Genomic DNA, 20,783 nt, shown 5'->3' with positions numbered 1-20,783 from the left:
GGACCTTTTTGCACTCGCGTCTGTCAGAGTGCAGCCCTCCATCGCTGAAAGACGGGTGTGATCTTTTCCTGATTCCCAAGCGGGCGAGGATGTAAGTTAATCAGTCTCCAAGGCGCCAAGGTCCGCTTCATCTGGGTGTAAGTTTATTTGGCTACTTGCCGGTTTATTTGAACAGGTTCGGAGAACATACAAAATGGTATTTGCAAAAGCACGTTGGGCGGCACCTCAAGATGTGGATGAAAATTGGCGCTTGGTTGGCCCCTTTTCAGCATTGCGTGTAATCGATCCGCGCGGCTTAACATGGATGCAGTGATTTCTCCCTCGGACATGCCAAATTGCACGAGCGCAGAAACAAAACAATGGCTTTTACGATTAGTTGCCCATTGAATCATTTGTGAATGTGAAAACTCTGATGCGCGAAAGACAGTAATCTAACTCTTATAAGATCCTTTTTTATTATTCACGATTGTCAAACTGCCAAATGTTCTGCCTATAATTCATATCCCTGTTGTAAGCGTTGCGACCAACAAAAGTGATCAACGATGTATTTTTTTTAATTAATCGTCCGATTAATCGGCCTCAGAAAACCCGTGTGTTTTTTTTTTTTGTTTTTTTTACTTTCACCTCAGTATTTTATTTTTACTTGCCTCGATTTTCACCAAAGAAACAGAGGCAGCACACTACGACAGCTAAACAACAACTAAGGCCATCTGAATTGTGTCCAATCCAGAGTAAAACGATACCAAGGCACATTCCGCGGTCTTTATAAGGCGACTTCAACTTTATGCAGACCTTTTTGTCAGTACATTGAAGGCGTTGCTGATCTCCTCCGTTAAACCCGGCAGATGATAAGATCCTCTTAGAATAGGAGATTACGGCCTTAAATCCCGGCTCGGCATGTATGCACATCTCCTTAAGTCAGCTTTGCCCCTTTGTAAGACCCCCAGTTATTAGCCACGGCGCGTTTGGCCGCGGCCTTGCTTGACTTCCGAGACCTCTGTCATAAAAATGATCATGTCCAAAACACCTTTGCAGGAATCGATTTACATAGACCCAAAGCAGGAATTTTCACTCACACTTTCCCCGGCGGTCCGTACCATTGTCCCGGATTGCATGCGTGCAAATTTGGATATTTGTATGAAATGAACAGGATCTGAAGTGACAGCATTCAATGAAAAACAATGCTGAAGCCCAAATTGGTTCCAGACATGTATTTTCACAAGCAGAGTTTGATGTCAAACGTTTTTTATTATTATAATTTTGCTTTGCAAACCAAATTTGAAAGGAACTGGTGGTGACGAAATGTAATACAGTACATGCTCACGCCAGTCTGTGATAAACCAATATACAGTATCATGTCTTGATCGTGGAATATTTCCATTTTTTTTTTTTTTTTTCCCCCACGTTTTATTCAAAGAAAATAACATATTGCTCGTGATATCACTTTTGTGACGGGTGGCATCAGTGTAGACAATAGAACAACTTTTATTGCGTTGTTGTTGTTGTTGTTGTTTTAATCGTCACTTCATTCACCGACAGCAGTTTCTGGATATTGTTTGTCGAAATCTGTTGGAAGGCGTGGTTTGGCCCATTTTTTTCTGTTTTTTTTTTTTTTTTTTTTAAATATCTTGTGTGTGTGTGCCCAATCAGATCTGAAAGCCGTTGCTGATCGTTTGCAGCTTTTCGACATTTTTTTTTTTCCTGCGCGCGCGTGTGTCCCACTTTGCTGTGCAGCCACACCGGTCAAAGGCACATAAGTCGTCTCGGTGTGAAGCACCTTTGCAGGCCGGCTCGACGCAAGTCCGCCGTCGGTCGTTCTCGGTCAGACAGATTTTTGTTCCTTTGGAATCGGACTTCTTTCAATAAATAACACAAATGTATTCACACATATATATTTAGATGACCATGTATCAACTACATGCGTTTCATATAATTTAAATAATTTATATAATACAGTTCCCCTTCACACCCTGACTCGGATGAGTTCCTCCAAAACGGCAACGCTCCACGCGCGCTCGCGGATCGGCGGCGTGAAAATCCTCGACGCGGACCCTCGTTGCCTTCAGTAGACGTCGTTTGCAAATCGCCGGCGAGGCGCGTAATCCCCTGGCGGAAATGGAACCTCGTGCAGATTCCCGGGCGGGAGTGTTTACGTCCGGTGGCGTTTCCTGGACAGCGCGCAGACGCAGGACGTGTCGATGCGTATCCACCTCCAGCCTACGTAATTGCGAACCTGCGTCAGCGCCCGCACGTACGTCTGCGTGGTCTTACACTGGGAGTTCCAGTTTTTGTCGTCGATGCCCCTGCAGCCTCCCTTAAAGGGCCTCGGGGTCCGACAGCGCGTCTCGTAAAAGTATTGCTTAATATCCTGGGCGGCGCTGGTTTTGATTTTGTCCAAAACGGTGACCGGGGTCCCCCTCGTGTCCACCGCCTGAGTTTTATCCGTCACCCACTGGCTCTCACTGTCGCACACCGAGTATTCCCCGCGGTAACTCTTGTGTTCAGTGTAGCGCTTCTTGCGGGTCTTGTTTGCCGACGTTTGGCCCTCCGGCCCGCCGCTGACAAAGTCGTCGGCCGCGTAGAGCGGCGGCGGCTGCAGCGGCGCCCGGTCGCTCAGCAGCACCCGGGGCGAGTTGAAGCGCTTGTGCTGCCTCAGTAGGTCCGGGTTGAGCATCACGCCGCTCTCGCCGGCGCGGCCCGCCTCCCCCCACCGCTCGGCGTCGCCGAGGAGAGGCGGCAGCGCGTCCCGCTGCTCCGTCTGCCTGCTTTTGCCCTGCTGGCTGTGGTTCCCCCGGTTCTTCGCCCTGGTCAGGTCAGCCTGGAGAAGCTGGATGATGAGGGAGTTGAAAGGGTCGGGACTGGGCGGCGGCGGAGGCGGCGGCTGCTGCTGCTGCTGCTGCTGTTGCCCCTGGCGACTGTTGTCCATGTCGGTTGCCTGGATACCATAGAGGTACACGAGGACCATCACATAGAGCAGGATGGACATCACTAGATTCACCTGTAAGATCTGCAAAGACATACAGAAATAGTCAAGACCTCCTGCAGCGGCATCGGGGTTTTGTTCGGCTTGTTAAACTTTTGGCCGGCTTTTTTTTTTTCTTTTGGAAACTTGGTGACACCCAGGAGTCACAACCAATGATCTTTCTTTTTTTTTTTTTTTTTCCCTTCGGTTGAAACTGCAAATTGCCAAACAATTTATGCACTGTTACACCATCTCAGAGAGGCGGTGTGTTTGCAATGGCACGTGCTTGTTTCTCTTGCAAATTAGCACTGGAAGGAAAGAACCCCAGGCCACAATCCTCCTCCGTTTCTTAAAAACATTGTTTACGCCAAGAGAACTTTCCCCAAGAAAAAGAATTCCGCTGTGTCGTTGATGTCGTTTATTGCAGATGGCGCGGTACGCTTTAAGCCACCAGTTGACAGTCAACACCGTTTCGAAGGGTAAATATGCTGAAATATTGGGTGCTTTGAGCAACTTTGCAGTCAAAGTGTCTTCCTTCCCAAATATCGTATTCATCTCCAGGCAGATTCCCACAAAACCTATTGTAGCTTGCCGTGTGTGAAACCGTGTCCCCCAGCGAAGGCGATACTCGCGTTATTATCCGCAACCCGTTGCTTTCCGCCAGCAGTAAATGCATTGTGTACATCCTGTAAATTACTCCGGCGGCAGGTCGGGGCAAGAACAAGCATCTGAAGCCTCGGGGGAGTCAACAGAGAATTCCTCGCATTCGCAAGAGGGCAGAGTTTTGCAAAGTCGGGTGATCAACCATTGTCAGGCTTTTATATGGAATGGGGGAAATATGTCCGCGCGATTCGGTTTTGAAGCCTAAAATCCTGCCTGAAATTGAAAGGTACAGAACAACGCCAGTGTCTCTCGGGCTGCAGGGCTGAAGTCGGCGATCCGGGGTTGCTAGGGCGACAGCGTCAGCTTCGGAAAACAGCTGGGCTGTGAGCTGAGCAACCGTGATGTCACTTCCAGTGGATAGCGAGTGACAAAATGGCCGCTCCCCGGGATGGCTAAAAAGTTTTTTTTTTGCAGAGTCACTCATATTCCGCAAACGCCATCGTGCTCGAAATGCCGCGTTTGGACTAGCGCCGGCGCATGCAACATGTTGTTGTCGAGAAAATATGTTGGCGGTTGACTTCCGCTTTTTAAGGTCAAGTGATTCAATGTCATGTCAGGACTCCCAAAATGCCGCGCCCGAGGTGTCTTGACAGCATGAGACACGTTTACAAGAAAGTCATCGAGTGGCTGTGGGACTTGCCGAAGGACAATCCATTTTTCATCTGACATTCACATGCTTTTGTGGCCAAAAAAAAAAGCGGGGTGAATCTGGAATGCTGGCTTTCGGGGGGCTTTGTCTCGCACCACCGCGGCGCTTCATGTGATTTTAATTATCCTCCTAATGAGTCCAAGCTCCGTGTCCTTCGGGCGGTTTTCCTCCGGCCGGTGATCCGGGCCGGTTTATCGGCGATGACAATCGAAAGTCCGCTTTGCAGATGTCTTCTTAAAGGCTAAATGCAGCGCATCCGACATGCAAATAACAGTTAAATGGCTCAAGTCAGATGACACGCTCAAGTTGGGCAAAGTCGGAGTCGTTAAAAAAATCAAAAATAAAAAAAAAAAAAAACAACGAAGAGACAATGACAAAGATCAACGAGGGGTCTACTTATGAATTATTTGGAGACCATTTGGGAAAGCGTGAAGATTTTGAAAGTAAAGTTTGGAAAGAGTGCGGAAAGAGGCCATTTTCATGTTTGGTATCCTGTCGGGTCATGTTTTTGTTTGCTTGTTTGTTTGTTTTCCCTCCCACCTCCTTCCATTGTCGCTAAGATGCAAAGCAGATGTTTGGCGACAGGCCGGGGCCTGATGAGACGCTTTGTTTTTCGGCGTCCGCTTCAACCACACAAGCCGCTCTTTTCTTGTAACGTCAACTTTCTATCATGTCTTTTCATCAACCTGCGGGGGAGAATGCTTTGGTTTGTTTTTCAACCAAAGCAATGAAGGGAAAAGATGATGCAGAGTGTTTTGTCAACATAACAATCAGTAACATTTGAAATAAATCTTCTTTGTTTGGATGGCGAGTTTGTCTTGGGGGTTTCTTTGGTCAAACATTTATGGATACATTTCCTGGTCGCATTTAGCACTTGCCAGTGTGTGACCAATGGGTTTGATTCTTGATTTAACAGCAATATTTAATGCCGACAATCCCAACGGTTGGGTTTATGAGGCCAGAAAAAAAATGTGGCAAAAACGCTTTGATTCTCTGTTATGCATTTAATGATGTCATTCCAGTGCCTTTTTTTTATAAAGCATCATATTAGTGAATATCAGTCTTTCAGCAGTACTGTGATTGTTTTGCAGGTTCCGATGGGAGTGTCCAACCATTGCCATTGGAGCACCCGTCCAGGACAGAGAAAAGGTAAGATCACCTTGAACGCCAAAACAAGCGCTGCGCCTTATTTTGGATTGTGCTGTGTGTCTCCCAAAAAAAAACACAAAAAAAATACAATCATTGAAAGTGCTTGGGAGCCGCGATCGTCACCAAGGCTCCTGCAGAGCTCGCCGATGAGCTAATCATTTGAATCGGGTGCGTTGGAGGAGGGAAACGTAAAAGATCCGAGTTCCGTTGGCTCATTTTCACTCTCCTCCTTTCTGCTTGTTATGGACCCTCCCTTTGCATGTCATTTGGGTAACTTGCAAAGTTCCTTCCCTCGGCTGCTGTGCAACCTCACCGCAGCCGTACGCGCCTTGACTCTAAAACTCACCGCGGCGTGCTCAGCTGCGTGCCAGCAAGCGGAGAGCGCACATGCGCCAGAGATGGACTTGCATTCGGTTGAACTCTCCCTTCAGACATGTTTGTACAATGTCGAATGTGTTCAAAACAGGAAAAGACGAGGCCCCTTGTCATAGTTGCCGCGTCGAGAGAGAGCAAGAATTGGATGGATTTATGGACTTACAAGTCATTTGGCCGCCGGCCGAGAGAGAGAGAGAGACAGAGAGATTCGGTCCTAATTAAACGCCTTACACATGCGAACACATCGACGGAGCAGCCATAGTTGCACGACATGCGGTTGCATAAATCAGCCCCAACATCAAATGGTCATCTCCGAAAAACAAATCTATGTGTAAGACAAATAATGTTATTGTCGCCCCCGAGTGTGAGGGCAAAGTGCTTGAACTTGTGTTTTGGCCGCCAGGCTACGGAGCCGATTGTGAATTGTTGCATGCAGCGGCCGGGAGGTGCCGACGGCGCGCGCGCGCTCACAGGCCGCCTCGTGTTTATTCGAGCCTTCCCCTCCGGATGTTACATTAGGCAGAGCCGTGAATGAGAAATTGCTCACATTGAAGTGCCATAACAGCGCAGTGGGAATAAACATAGAAAAATGATTCACTTTCTGATCGGCGGGCACTATGGTTTGTTTTTGTGGGTTTTTTTTATTTTTTTTGCGATTTTAACAAAACAAAGCTGCTCGGTGGCAAAGTAGCAAATCCCCCGCGGGGATTTTCACCCCCTAATTCTGCCTACTCCAAATGTTTGTGCGTGGCATGGCGGAAAATGTCAAGCATAAGGTCATGTCCGCGGCTCATTTTCCTGCCAAGTTTTTATCCTCCTAATAATAATAATAATCAGCACAGATTCAAGCGGGCCGAGAAAGGATTTACAGGGAGGTTGGTGAGGTCACCACGCTTGTGTGTTGGTAAACACACAAGGGTTTATCGCAATCATCACAACTCGCAATTTCTCTTTGTTAAAATTGAGATTCAGATCGAATGAGATTATGCTGCTGGCGAGTGTCTTGAGATTTGCTCCTGATCGTCCCCCGACCTGCAACGGGCTGTCTTTTCAGCCCCGAGGTCGTCAAGCTTAGTTAAAAGGGAAGGGCAACATTCCAATGATAATTGGGAATTTCAGTGAATGTTTTAGCGCCTTAAGGCAGGTGAGTCATCTCACCGTTATGCCGCGACAAAACTCGCCGTGGAGGTGTTTGAATGCGAGTATCGCTGACTGGCTGCTGGGAATGCGCTCGCCTTTGTGACGGGAAGGCGACGTCACGGCGGCTGGTTGCGGTAGCAACAGCTGATTTGGAATTATAAACAAGCACTTTTTTCAGGAAATTACAAAGTGGAGAGCTATACAAGCAACATTTCATTTCAGAAAAATGTCAAAGAAATTACAGCTCGGCTTGCACAGCAAATTTTCCTGATTGTAGAGTGTGAACCAAATTGAGTGTAGATCTGGATTTTTTTTTTTTTTTTTCTGAAAAATGTTTTGGACATTTTTAAACACGTTGAGGGTTTTTTGGTAAATGACTTTTCCACTTCAAAATCATGCATAATGATGCAATCCTGGATCGTGTCCATACGTTGGCTGTATAGCTGAAAATGATGACTGCAGCAATCATTCCAATATGTAGGCTCAAACTCTCCTTTTCCCCGTATTTATTTAATTATTGATTTATTGCGCACGACTGCACGGCACCACCTTAAAAGCCTAATTTGACAGCCTTCCTTTTATATAAAGACAGTAAAAGTCCTGCAATATTAAACCAACTCAGGAGAGACCTTTGATGAAGTTCTAACACCAAAACGTGGTTCTGTTCAACTGAGTCCACAATGTACCGATGACATTGAATAGTCAGAACCGATCCCCTTTTCAGATCAACCCGATGGGACTGAATCTTATTTATTAATACGATTGGCAACACCTTCATGTCATGGAAACATTTTGACAATTCTCCAACTGGCCGTTTTATAATCACGCCACAGCTAGCTGTCAAGATTTTTATCAAATAATTGTTTTTCCCTTCATAAAAAGGACTCGGGTGTTGTACAACCCCAATTCGCTTGAATTTAGGACGTTGTGTAAAATGTCATTAGAAACAGAATGCAATGACTTGCAAATCATGTTCAGCCTATATTTCAGTGAATACAAAACAAAGACAAGATGGTCAAACGGATAAACTTTGTTGTCGGCCTATCCGCCTTTTTGTCCTACCGGAGCAAATAGTGATCTCCTATAGGCCGGTCCGCCTCTCATTTTCAACGGGCTTCCGTTAACATTTCTGTGTCTACCAACTCGCCGCTACGTAAGATGGCTTTCATTATGGCCAACCGCTCAAAACTTTGACCAGAACAAACCGCAAGACACTCCGGCTGAGCAAGCTCTACCATTCCGAAAGTGTTATGCTTCAATTGTCAGAAAATCCAACCGGATTGACACCACCTCCGATCTCACTCAGCTAATAGAGCTGTCTGCAGTGCACTCACAGGGAGACATTGTTGCACTCCAAACAAGCCGTGTGTATAAAACAGAGAGTACAGTTGATTCAGTATTATAACCAAATCGCCCTCGGAGATCAGGGGAAGTTAATCCAGCGTCAAGCCTAATGGAATCACCAACACAAGAATAGACTTGTAAGGCTCTACAGTGGCTTTGACCTTCCTTCCTCTGCTGTGTGTGTGTGTGTGTGTATTGGTAGTATTTTATAGTCCACAGCCACTGCACTCTGCACTTGTTAATCATCCGGGCCAGGGGTGCTCACACTTTTTCAGCATGCGAGCGACTTATAAAATGACCGAGTCAAAATGATCTACCTACCGGGTAGGGTATGTTTTGCATTTTTCTAGTGGGTAGGTCCTACACAGCAGAAAAAATGCAAATCATACTGTATATTTACTTTCAAATAGATTGAGGATTCTTTATATGTACACTGTATGTTGATGTACCTTGCATGAGCCAGTATTGCACAACACAACATAATTAACTACGAACATATATATTTTTTTCAATGTCATGCGATCTACCAATATTACCTTTGCGGCAATCGACTTTGTGGGTCGCGATCGACGTTTTGAGCATCCTTGCTTTAGACGCAGCTCCCGGTGACCGAGAACGAATCCGAGGAACACCAATGCATCTCCACTGTCATGACACAGACCATTTATTGAAATGCTGGAACTTGATTCTATCGATTATTTTTTTTTTTTTTTAAATACTGTTCCTATTCAGAGTGAGTAGGCAATGACCTAAATTTTTGTGTTGGGCGCTTGCTGAACAATTGTACATTTCCCAATTTTTTTTTTTTTTTAAAGAGGTGTGCTTGGACATGATTAGCAAGCCTATCTGGCCCTATGTGGAAAAATTGTTGCCTCTAAAGTGAAGTAAAATACAAGATCCCAAAAATAAATGCATCATGCCCAGAGCGCAATGATGACTCAGGTCATCACTTAGAGGTCACAAAAGAAGCACAAATGACATCCAAAGCATAGCAGGCCTCGAAGCAATAAAGAAGGGCACCGGGCAAAAATAAAATGCACGTGAGAGACGAAAACCACTGCTCACAAAAAGAACACGAGGGCTCGTCTCACATCTGCCACTAAATATCTGGCCAAATAATTGTGTGGACTGACAAGAACTGCTTTTTGACGAAAAGAACATCATGCCTCCCTTCAAACCACGTGGTGGCATTGTGATGATCCGGGGGTGCTCTGCTCCTTCAGGACCTCACTGAGTCCAGACTAAAATCCAATTCACATGCTTTGCTATTACCTTAAACGCAATTAACGCTGCAAAGCTCTCCAATATTACGTAGATGTGTAGATCAAATGATGCTTTTGTGCCAAACATCATTGCATATCGCATTTGTGGATGGCTGCAGAACCACACTGGTGCACAGAGACGAGCATGGTAGCGATGAAGAAATTGAATCGAACTGAAAATCACAAATCGAATCGAATTGGGCCTTGAGTGAATCGTTACATCCCTACTAGTGAGTTATCATAAATGTGCTGCCAAGAGTAGCAGAACCAGCTATTAGGTCTAGGGAGCAATTACTTTTTGTGTAGGGTCGGATAGGTTTGATTTTCCCCCCCCTCCCCATAGTAAATAAAATAATAATTTCTTGGGTGGTCATTGTGTGATTTTAAAATTGGCATGATGATGTGAAAAAATAAAACACAAATCAGGAAGTGGGCATACATTTTGTCATGGTACTCACTATATATTGATTGATATCCCAATTCAACAAAGTCCTGAGGCCTCCTAACTCCTGAGATGGCAACAATTCAATTATTGACTTGGTGGAAGCAAACAATCACTTTAAAACATCAACTTGTGGAAACAATTAATTAGATCATAATCATCAGATTTGATAGCAAAGTGCACATGATTCACCTCAAAATACAGATAACAATAAAAAATAATGGCCAAGTTTCCGTTTTAAAAGCGCCTTATGATTCTGCAGTGCGATTGTTCTTCCTGGCACTTGCTGTCATTTACTTGCGGTGCCCGAAAGCGATACGAAGCTCATTTTCATTCAGTCTTTTTTTTTTTTTTTTTTTGTCCGTGTAACCCGAATCAGTTGATGTCAGCCACCCTTTTTTATATTTCATATCTATTAATGTGTTCGAATGAGGGCTGGAAAGTTGACAGAGCACAGAGAAACTCTGGATGCAGTGACAAAGACTTGACATGATGACAAAGTGTCCGTCATACAACAGCAACACAATCCCACATCTCTCACTGTCTGACGACAAGCACATACAAAACCGAGACTTTTTCCCACTTAAGAACCCGGGATGTAGTTGACAGCTTGACTTAGTTTAGCTAGCAAACATTAACCTCAAGGCTAGATAGCGGTTAGCATGGTAGTAGTCAGCTGCCATTCCGCTAATCAAAGAGTTCTTCATTTCCGAGGCAGCAATCCAAGGCAAGATATTTGTTTGATAAAACTGGGTTACTTGAGAGTTCTGAACTAAGACGTTACCTAAACGTCGACATTGTAAAAGACACGGTCACTTCATTTTAATGGCGTTAACTTTGTCTGTCGGCCGGTAGGAAACGTCAACGTCCTGTTGTCATCAGCATCACCATGTCGGACTGGAGTGCAGTACTGCAACACTCCTTGTGATGCAAAGCCAAAACCACATGTAGCTGCCCAGTGGGAAGCGCCGTGTCAGCTGAAGCAGAACAGAACCTTAGTGTATATTATTCAATGTGTCTCTGACAGAATGTAAACTCGCAGACGAAAAAAATCGGATTAGTTGCACATGTCGGTCCATTTCTTCTCATCCCACTCTCCGCCGGGAGCGCACTCGTCCGACTTGGACTTTGTTCTCCCACTGACTAATAAAATGGAGATGAGTGGGCCGATGCACATTAGGGTGGATCTCCTTGTCCGCGCCGATGCATTAGTATTCATTTTAGGGTGCAAATTCAAAGTGTTTCTCCAACGGCTTGGTGAAAGTAAAGTAGCTTTGGTTACAAACCAATAACAGACGGTGTACATCAAAACAATAGATTGCGACATTTCAAACCAGCAAGAGAGGAAACTGGACCTTGAGTTCTACAAGAATCACATTTCGCTTTCAACTTTTAGCTTCATTGCGAAGATTAAAGTTAGGATTAGTCTTATTTTAAGGTTGGGGTTAAAACCAAATGGCAGGACAAGCAAGGATTAGGCGTGTGTACGTGCATGTGTGTGGTTGACACACTGGGCAGCGCCTTGTGCCCGTCGGCCATTGGAACATCTGTCAGCTCAAATATCAAAGCGGCTACTAAGCAGACTCGCACGTCGCTACAGATCACCTGCGGCCCTCTCGCGTTACCGCAGCGCACCGGCACCTCGCTCTCGACCCGTTAACTTGGTTGGTAAGTCGACTGGGATCCAATCCCAAAGAATTCACAGAGTTCATTTGCATCTCTCGGCGTCATTCCACAGCCGCTGCTCTTATCGGCAGGCCGCACAGCCCATGTTTTAAAGTAGCCGAAACAGAAAGGATGAATGAGGAGGTTGAAAGATGGGGTCGTAAAAAGAAAAAAATGGCGACATAAATATCGGTGCAAGTGAACGCGATAAAGTAAATTGAGATGCAGGGAATAGAAGGTGGATGCATTTTGCTCGTTATTCACAGTTTGATTTTTTTTTTTTTTTTTTTTTTGCTGTTGGATCTCTTCTTCGCTGTACTTGAATCGCATCAAATCAAGCGCGAGGCCACGAGCATAAAGCAATCAACAGCATGTTTTTGTCCATCCTGCTGTGTGAGAGGAAGAGGAAGCTGCATGGCTTGCGCTCCATCAAACGCTTTATGTTTTCTTCGCTCGTACAAGCCATAAGAATGTGCGGCGTATAAACACTGCTAAAACTATAAACTGTCACGGGGCCAGCAGGGCTATGAAAATTGCAACCACATAAGATGAAAGAACCCAACTTGATCCAAGCACAGCCCGGCGTCTTCCAACAATTGATTGGCACAAAGCGACTGGAATGGAATACAAAGTATGCGCATTGGAAGTAATGAGGAAAATGCGTCCAACTTCACAATAAAGATGATTGTGATTCCGAACTTTCTCTGGCCAACCTCCAGACGTTTTCCCGGGGGAGTTAGAAGTTGTTAACAGACTACTTTCTAAAACACTCACTTTCTGAGCCCAGCGAACTCTGGCAGTGTCATCACGGAAGAAAAAAAATGGAAAATTCTTCTCCTTCTCTTCCTTTGCTGAGAGTCAAGTCCAAATCAGCACCGCGGCTGGTACAGAGGGAACAAGGCATGATGCCTCCATCACATCATCCACCTCTGTGGAGCTATGTACAATCTGGACTCATCAGACCACACGATTTTGTGTCCATCATTGATCCAGATCTATTTGAACTCGAAATTCCTTTTGTCCGCAGAACAAGGAGTTCTCCGACAGTTTTAACCCAAAACCGACCATGGACAAAAACTTTCTACAACCAAACTTGTGACAACTTACAACTCAATTGAGGTGCACCTCAGGGCTCTGCGCCGGTCAGCAAAAATCTTCCACACCAAACTCCTCCAACTGTAATGCCTTTGCTTTGTGCACTGAGGACCCTTCCCCAAAGTCCCCACAAAGGTGGTATTGTCTGGAATGTCGCGGATTGATATCCTATAGCCTCGATCGCCTCATGGAGAACGTCGTCAATGACAAACACTTTCTACTTAACACGCTTTTACTTTATAAGTGTTTGCTCCTGCATCCAAAAGCCGGCTATGAAGACCCTTGTGGAGATGTGATGACTCCTTCCAAAGTAAACAGTGCCTCATTTAATGGTCTATAAAAGTAACCCTTCGGCCGTGACGTGATTTTTTTTTTAACATCAACTGTTGGCAGTCGTCCTCCCTCTCACTGATTGTTACTCATTTCTTTTTTAATGGCCCGCATCGTCTATGCTTCTGCAATGCAAAGAAGTGTAGTCGCATGACAAAAATATTCAAATCGTCCGTGTCCGTTCGTTAAAGTAATGATGAGTCGTACGTCCTTGGGAGGCATTATTGTCCCTTTATCGACTTCATGTTCCGCTGACGTCCCGCGGTTGTCATCTCTGTCTTCTGGACTGCAATAAACCTCCCAAATGAACACCGTTCAAGTGAATTGTTGCAGCTGTCCCCCGACTGGCGCGCAACTGCCCCTAGCCGTGGTCGTGACTTGTCCTGGAGGTGCTTTTGAAGGGCCTATAAAGTAGACCGATGCAGCGTGCCCCGTCTCCTTCTCCGCGTCCTAAATCCTCAGACCGCTGTGGCCCTGGCTGGAGTGCATCCAATCGGCCGCTGCAACAGCTGTTCTATAGACTCTGCGTGCGGACATGCCGGTAGTGTATGTACGCCCAAGTAGACTGTCAGTGACGGGAAAACGGCAGTAAAACTATCACGCCTAGCATAATGATGATGTCAAGGCCAGTGCAGTGAAATTTCTCCATTGTCTCTTGTGCCACGCATGATACTTTTCAGTAGGGGTAGACCGATTGTCAGCCAGGCCAATTATCGGCGCCGATATTTGACATTTCGACGAATATCAGTATCTGCCTTTTTTAAAAAATCGGATGGCCGATGATATCAATTCAATACAGTGTTCACTTCAAGGAACGATTCATTTACATTTTCCGTTAACTTTCTAAGAGATTCTGGGAACACTCTACACCTTTTGTTTTTGTTGGAATCAAATCAAAGATAAGTGAGATGTTAACGCTTCTGTCATGTTGGAGAAGTGTCGAAAACTGTAGGGAGCTATTGTTTGTTTTCATTGAACGTTTTAAGGCATGCTGATGACGCTGGGAGCTCCCTGAACTTAGAATTTTACAAGAATCGTCAAATATCTATAATAATGTTAAAAAAAAAATCAACGTGATGCAAATCTGAATTTTTTTTTTTCAATAAACATACGCTTAAAGACGCTTCAACACAGAGTTACCTTTTTATCCACGTGCACGTGCACACAGGAAATTTGAGATCTGCCGAAAATCCATCACCGTCGCGAACACGGCAAGCACACGCTGATGATAGTGATGCTCTGGAGCAGCGTGCGTGCCTTATGCGTGTGGACTCTAATCCGAGACCAAACTTGGGGTTTCAACCACTATCAACTTGTGATAGCAGCCTAATGCACTCCTATAGGACAACAGCACTGTATTCAGCAATAAACCTGCATAATGGGCCAAATATGTAACTACTGTTGAAAAAAAAAAAAAAAAAAAAAAGACTTGCAATTGAGAAATAGGCTTCCAGGTATTGTGAAGCATAAAGTGACTCTTTTAGCAACTGGAACAGGCTTCATATTTCCAAAAATACAAGCTGAACCACATCAGCTAGTTCCACTCCCTTGAAACGCGTCCACACGCCTTTCCACACAGCTCCAGGGGACTCTCACAATATTTATGCGCAACTTAAAGAAACCCAACCCTCTACCTGCACAAAGACATGGGGAGTCTCTCCTCCCTGCATCGTCTCATTTGTGTCATGTGGCTTTGTATGGGAGGAAACAAGCTTTGAAAGGCATAATGCGTGTTGTACAAAAGGTAAATATTTACTCCGCGGCCCTTCGGAGCTTTTAAAGCCGCCTTTGGTGCCAAGTTGAATTCATTCAAAAGTTTTGGAGAGGCACTCCGCCGCCACTTGGAAGGCGACCCCGAGCGTACAGCCTGTGTGAGCTTTTAGTCATCTTTTCAAAATGTCTAAACAAAAGTGAGTCATCCTACCGTAATAAAGGTAACCATAGCATCGGCCGGTTAGTATCCAACAGAGTCGACATGAAGGTGATTTAATTCTTGGACAGAATCCTTTTGGCGAAAACGTCTCTCTCACTGAGGAGGGCTGCAGAGTGGCTGCACACCACCACCGCCACACTGGTTCTGAAAGGAAGGAGAGGATCAGGGTGTGCGTAATTCTCGCTCTCGTCCTCCCTCTCCCGCCCTCCTCCCCCCTCATCCAACATAATCTACACACGCTCTGATGCAGGGCAGATGGCTCTCGGCGCATGTCGCCGCAAAAAAAAAAGAGATATGTGCGCGTATGCGGCCGGTGCGCACAAACGTTTGCCCCGGACGCTGGGAAAAAAAAGTTGGGGTTGAATGTACTCAATTTTAGAGGGTGATTCGATAGTTTTTGGGGAGATGTTGAGCCAGGCGCTCGAGGCCTTAATGGCTTGAAAAAAATGTGTCTGGATCCAAATGAAAAAAATAACATTGCGTAAATTCAACACGCCAGTGAAGTAGCACTTTTAATTTGGGATTGCGTTGGTGATCATATTGTACATCGTCGCTGTCCTGTGAAAAACACTGATGTCCAATTTTGCTGAAAAAAAAATAATTTTCACGTTAATGCGATTTTTACACCATTCACGTAAACATGAGAAAATTGAAAAAAGAAGTGTTTTTCACAAGACAACGACGATATACACTACGGGTTGAAGAATTGAAAACGTAACTATTACGCAATCAAAGTCGATTAATGGATGTCGCTGACATTTTTTTCAGTGCCACGGGCCGGTTTTACGTATCATCAATTTGACGGACAGGCAAAAAAAAAAAACACAAAATGCAAATAATTCCAAATGCATCTCACCAGAGTTGGGGATTCCGCCTATGTGACGGACCCGTCCGCCGGTCCGACAGACGCCCATTTTGTAGGCGATAGACAGAAAACTTGTCGTAAAAATTGTCGTACCAATCACGGTTGGAAGCCCATTTGTTTCCGTAATCGTTGAATTTGTTTATTTGTGTTGGTGTAACTTTGTGTAGGTCAAGAAGAATCTGTCATGTGGCACCTCGAAGCAGGACAATACTCAATGTTGTTCTGTTCCCTCCATGAGAAAGCATTCATCATATATTACAAGGGCTTCCTGTTTGTGTCTCTTTTTACCGCGTCATCACTGTAGCGTGCGTTGCAATTTTAATGTCCACAATGGCAATGCTTTTCTTCACGCGGCCCCTCGTGCGTCCCACATGACGCCGGGCTGAGTAATTATTTTCCTGGACCAAAGTGAAATCATCAAATATGCAAGCAGCAAGGAGGGGAGGGGGGGGGGGCGGGCGCAGTTTACGTGGATGAAGTGGTAGAGGACAAGAAAAGACAAGTCAGCTGACAGAAGCACCTATGACTCAGAAACGATGAAGAGTGGGGTAGCGTTCAAAGAGTATGCAAATTCGGAAAATTGTCTTTTGTCTTTATTTGGTCTGTTGAATACAACGTGGTCCACTATAACCATGCATTTCTTTCAAATTGGACTTTGGGGAAAGCAGTCCATGGGAGTTGTCGTTTACCACATCCCTTTGAAACTCAAATGTTCCAATGAATCGGTCCGACTAATATCTGTCGATTTTTTAACTGTTGCTGACTGACTATGCGGCCTTTGCCAAAAGCAAAGTAAACCTGATGCATGCAAATCGCAAGTGTACGCACTCGTTAAGGGACTTCAGATCGTAAATATTGAGTCAAATTCCCCGTTTCAGGGCCCACTCCGTCTTTATTCCCGGGAGCATAAACTCCAATCCGACAATAAAACTTGTCATAGAAGAGTCCGTCTGACAAGGATAGCCAAGTATCCCAACTGTAGGCTGTCTCTCTTGAAGGAATGTGTAGTGGTTGACGTTTTGCTCTGTTATACACTATATGAAAAACCACTGGACTTTAGCATTCAATTTCTTTCACATGGATACCTCCGAGAACTTTAAATCGGAGAGCAGGGTGTTCCTGGCAGACGAAATAAAACCTGACGAGAGCACGGCCAAAAACCACATTTACGCAAACCGGGTTAAAATTGTTTGCGCAGAGAATTCCTCGTCTCGTACGTGAGATTAAAATGCGCGCATCTTTTGTTTGCGCTGTTGGAGGGGGGGGGGGGGGTTTGCGTCGAAAACAATTGTCAGCTCCGAACAGCAAACACACTTGTTATTGAAGCTGTAAACCGCACTCATTTAATTTGCGGTGACATAAATTGAATTTGTCACGGCAAATTAAATTGACCACATTCTGTGTAACATGCCTCGGATGAATTAAACGGCCACATGGACAACACACGTAGCCGCACCGCAGAATAGGACGACAAAGGCAAACACAAATTCAAGGGGAACTTGTTTGGTTGGGGGGGGGTGACGGGGGTGTTCTTGGCTCCATTTTTCAGAGGAAAAGCGTTGATGATTATCAGAGCAGAACACTGCATTATTCATCCCACGCTCTATCTGGGAGACGGAAGCGTGAGGAAGGAATTGTGGATGGAGAGAAGGAGGGGGGGGGCATGGGGGGGGGGGGTGAGCAAGTCATGTACGCAAGGGCTGTCGTATGGTAGCCGGTCGGGTGTGGTTATTGCTGGTGTTGATTGGCAGGTTTCCTGGACACCTTTTTAATCTCAATTTGAATAGAAAGTGATTAAATGTAACTATTCTGGAATTAATGTACCTTAATGTAGCCTTAAAAATGCATACACCTTAATGGTACTTAATGGTAAGAAAATGTTTGGGTTGACTTCTCCCCTAGCGAACCCGCTCCATTTCCTCCCAGGCCAGCTTGAAGCCAATCCAAATGTGCATTTAACGTCGGCATGTCTGACCTGTCCCGGTGTTTATCATGCTAACAGCTGACGTGAGTAAGGCATAAACATCAGAAAGAAGGAATGCGGTGATGACAAGACAGTGATGAACGGTCTGTTGGTACATGACGCAACTCTGTTTAGTTCCAAATTACCGAACATAAAAAAAAACTCTCCAAAGTTGACTAACTCATAAAGAAGATCACAGCAATCTTGCGAAAAAATGAATATGACGGTGAAGGCAATGCGTGACATACATTTCTTTTGTGCATGCTCATCACTCGGCATTCACACATTCATTTTTATAGACGCAAGTAATCCCTATGCTGACGCATCAATTTTTATGAACTTTCAAGCGCCAACTGAATGCTGCCTGCTGCCTGCTGCCTGCGCCGCCTGTGAGCAAAAGTGCTCCGATGCGTTATGAATTAGTCAAGGTTAATGAAGCCTTTTGAATTTTTCAAGTCGCAGTAAAGTGCTTTGACTGCGTGGAAAAATCCAAGCCTCATTTTTGGGGTGTGATTTTGCTCCGCAGGGTGTGTCCACATAGATTGCAAAATGATGTCTTTTGTGGGATGCATTGAGGTCACAAAAAACATTTTCATGATTCTTTTTATTGTACGATTAGAATAACATTAGGCTCTGCACTGTAAAAAAAAAATAATATATATATATATATGTAAATATAATAAATATAATATGATTGACATTTATGGCAGTGATGTTTGTTGAACTGCCCAACTTCAAATTTGCTCAGTTTGTTGCCTTGAAATTTGGAGTTCACCCAATTTTTTTTTTTTTTTTTTTTTAAACAGTGCGTTTGACTAAGCTTGTTACTTTTCTTCATGACTCAACGTCCCTCGGTGATGTCACCATGCAGCAATAACCTTTACGCAGCTTCCACCACGTCATGCTCGTTTGTGCGAGTGCAAAACAGGGCGTTGGTTTTTGACCAGCGCTGCTCGGAAAACCTACCCTGAGCAAATAAAATTGGCTTCAGATGAAAAGCGGGATGTCACCTGGAAAAACTGGAGCGTCGTTTCCTCCCTCGGCACCCTCTCTGTTTGGATGATACGTCCGACAGTGTGTACACACGACATGCATTATGCATATTTCACATGAATTATTTGGGTACAATTAAGTCGCTTCTTTCCGCATGAAAAATACATGGTTGTGCAATTTTAAAACAATTATCTTTGCAAAGGTATTTCCTTGCCTTTGACCCACTTTCTGATTTCCAGCAGGGAAAGTAAAGAAGGCTCCGATTGAGGATCACAATCGACTGTTTTATGAGACTCAAACCCTGTAGAGAATGCATTTTATCTGTTAAAGAGGAGACGGAAGGAAGTACCCCGCCCCCAAAACAAACGAAAAAGAAGGGTTGGACTGTGTTGAAGAGAAATGGAAAAAGGGCTTTCCCAGTACTCCACCTCTGTTCGGTTTGTCGGACTACCGCTCGGTGGTTAGCGACAAGTAGCTACAAGTAGTAGACAACCAGTACATGCAGTAAATTTACACTACAGCATTTGAGCGATGCTGTCATAAGCCTGCCTAGGAGCTGTCTTTCTAATGAGACGACTTCCTGTTTGAGTCTGGAAAATGTTTACTGTGGTTAGAGCAGAGTTCACCCTTGTATGCCCTGCTTCCGTAATTCACACTTGGTGCTACATCACTGTCTTTCTGCCATTTTGTGTACACATTCTGGCTTACACTCGCATCGATATTGGGCACGCATTTGAAATGTTAGTACTCCATTTAAGCGCATGAGCCAATAAGGACATGAGACACCCTTTCATTGTGCTATTTAAGCACAAAAAAAGTTGACTTTTTTTCAGGCTTGTCAGTGGTGCTGAGGGTAGAAATCCACAGTGTGTTTGTTAAATGAGATGACAGCCATCCTTTGCCTGGAGCCAAATGGGGACAGGGAAGTAGGTAAGGGAAAGGTATGCACGAGAGAATAGAAAGAGCGGGACTAGATGCAGTCGAAAAGAGAGGAGCTCGGAATTAGTTTGGTGGGGGGGGGGGGGATAGAGAACAGAACAAGGAGGACAGCTTTTACTGGTGTCTGGGTCAAATTCCCATTTTCATGGCTCATCGCTCGCCATTGAAACGTAAAACCATCCCGCACAAATTCAATTTCTCAAACAGAAACAAGTCTGAGAGCCACACGCGAGCAGACCATTTAAAAAAAAAAAAAAAAAAAAAAAAAAAAAAAAAAGACTCCATGACCACCAACCTCATTGCAAGAAGGAGGAGGGAGATAATCAGCGGATGGCATAGAAGGAAGAGGACAGAAAAGGAAGGTTAACTCAAGGTCACTTGTTCGGTTTACTTGTCGTGGCAACCTTACTGCCAAATAGAAGAGAAGAGATTTTTTTTGTTCTCTGTGTTTGTCTGAGAGAGAGAGAGAGAGAGCGAGAGAGAGAAGGTGTGTGTGTGTGTGTGTGTGTGGAGGAAAGTTTCTGGGTTAGATTGCGCGGTCAGATAAGTCCATGCACAGCTCTTGGATTGTAGAAGGAATGTAACACAAGAGTAAGTGCCCTAATAAATAAAAGCCTTTCTACAAAAAGGAAGAGGCAAACGTAAAGGAGGGTGAGGCAACAGTGAGCAGTAAGCAAGCGAGTAATATTGTCACAGTGGCTACCTTACCTACAAAGCTGAAATATTGTTTAAAGGTGCTTTATGAATTGGTTTGCGAGGTTATAAAACGCATGCCTCCGAGAAGATGATTACAGTTTGTTTATATCTGGATATGTCATCCTCCGCGGATTCATTGACTGATGATCCAGCGTGTTACGTAATCCGATTTGAGCAGAGTCCTACTACCGGTCCACAATGGCGCTCATTGCTCAAATGCTTATTGTCATGAGCGTGCAACAACCACCCGTGCTCCGAATTCAGCAGTGAGAGGCTAATAAGGCTGAGAACAGGAGAAACCAACAATAGGGGAGGAAA

General features: G+C 44.8%; 1 protein-coding gene and 1 long non-coding RNA gene across 4 annotated transcripts in view; one reads left to right on the top strand and one right to left on the bottom strand.

The window, feature by feature from the left end:
• Nucleotides 1–20,783, top strand: part of LOC147126448 (uncharacterized) — a 41,021-nt gene that overhangs the window by 7,095 nt on the left and 13,143 nt on the right. The window contains exons 3-4 of one of the 3 annotated variants that reach the window (XR_015084793.1): nucleotides 5,366–5,423; nucleotides 19,073–19,160. This is a non-coding gene — a long non-coding RNA (uncharacterized LOC147126448). Of the gene's footprint in view, nucleotides 1–5,365; nucleotides 5,424–12,678; nucleotides 12,998–19,072; nucleotides 19,161–20,783 lie in introns of those variants that run through there. The other 2 variants (XR_015084795.1, XR_015084794.1) reach the window with 2 other exon arrangements.
• On the bottom strand, nucleotides 1,879–15,149 carry ntf3 (neurotrophin 3). Its single transcript, XM_086022697.1, has 2 exons — nucleotides 15,001–15,149; nucleotides 1,879–3,007 (listed from the first exon to the last, which is right to left on the bottom strand). Exons 1-2 carry the CDS (start codon nucleotides 15,016–15,018, stop codon nucleotides 2,150–2,152), a joined length of 876 nt encoding a protein of 291 aa, XP_085878823.1. The 5' UTR covers nucleotides 15,019–15,149; the 3' UTR covers nucleotides 1,879–2,149.

This window comes from Filicampus tigris, chromosome 22, assembly GCF_054856515.1.
Source record: "Filicampus tigris isolate MCC_2025a chromosome 22, RoL_Ftig_1.0, whole genome shotgun sequence".
NCBI lineage: Eukaryota > Metazoa > Chordata > Actinopteri > Syngnathiformes > Syngnathidae > Filicampus > Filicampus tigris.
The sequence above is the reverse complement of the archived record's forward strand: the minus strand, read 5'-3'. Positions and strand labels throughout refer to the sequence as shown.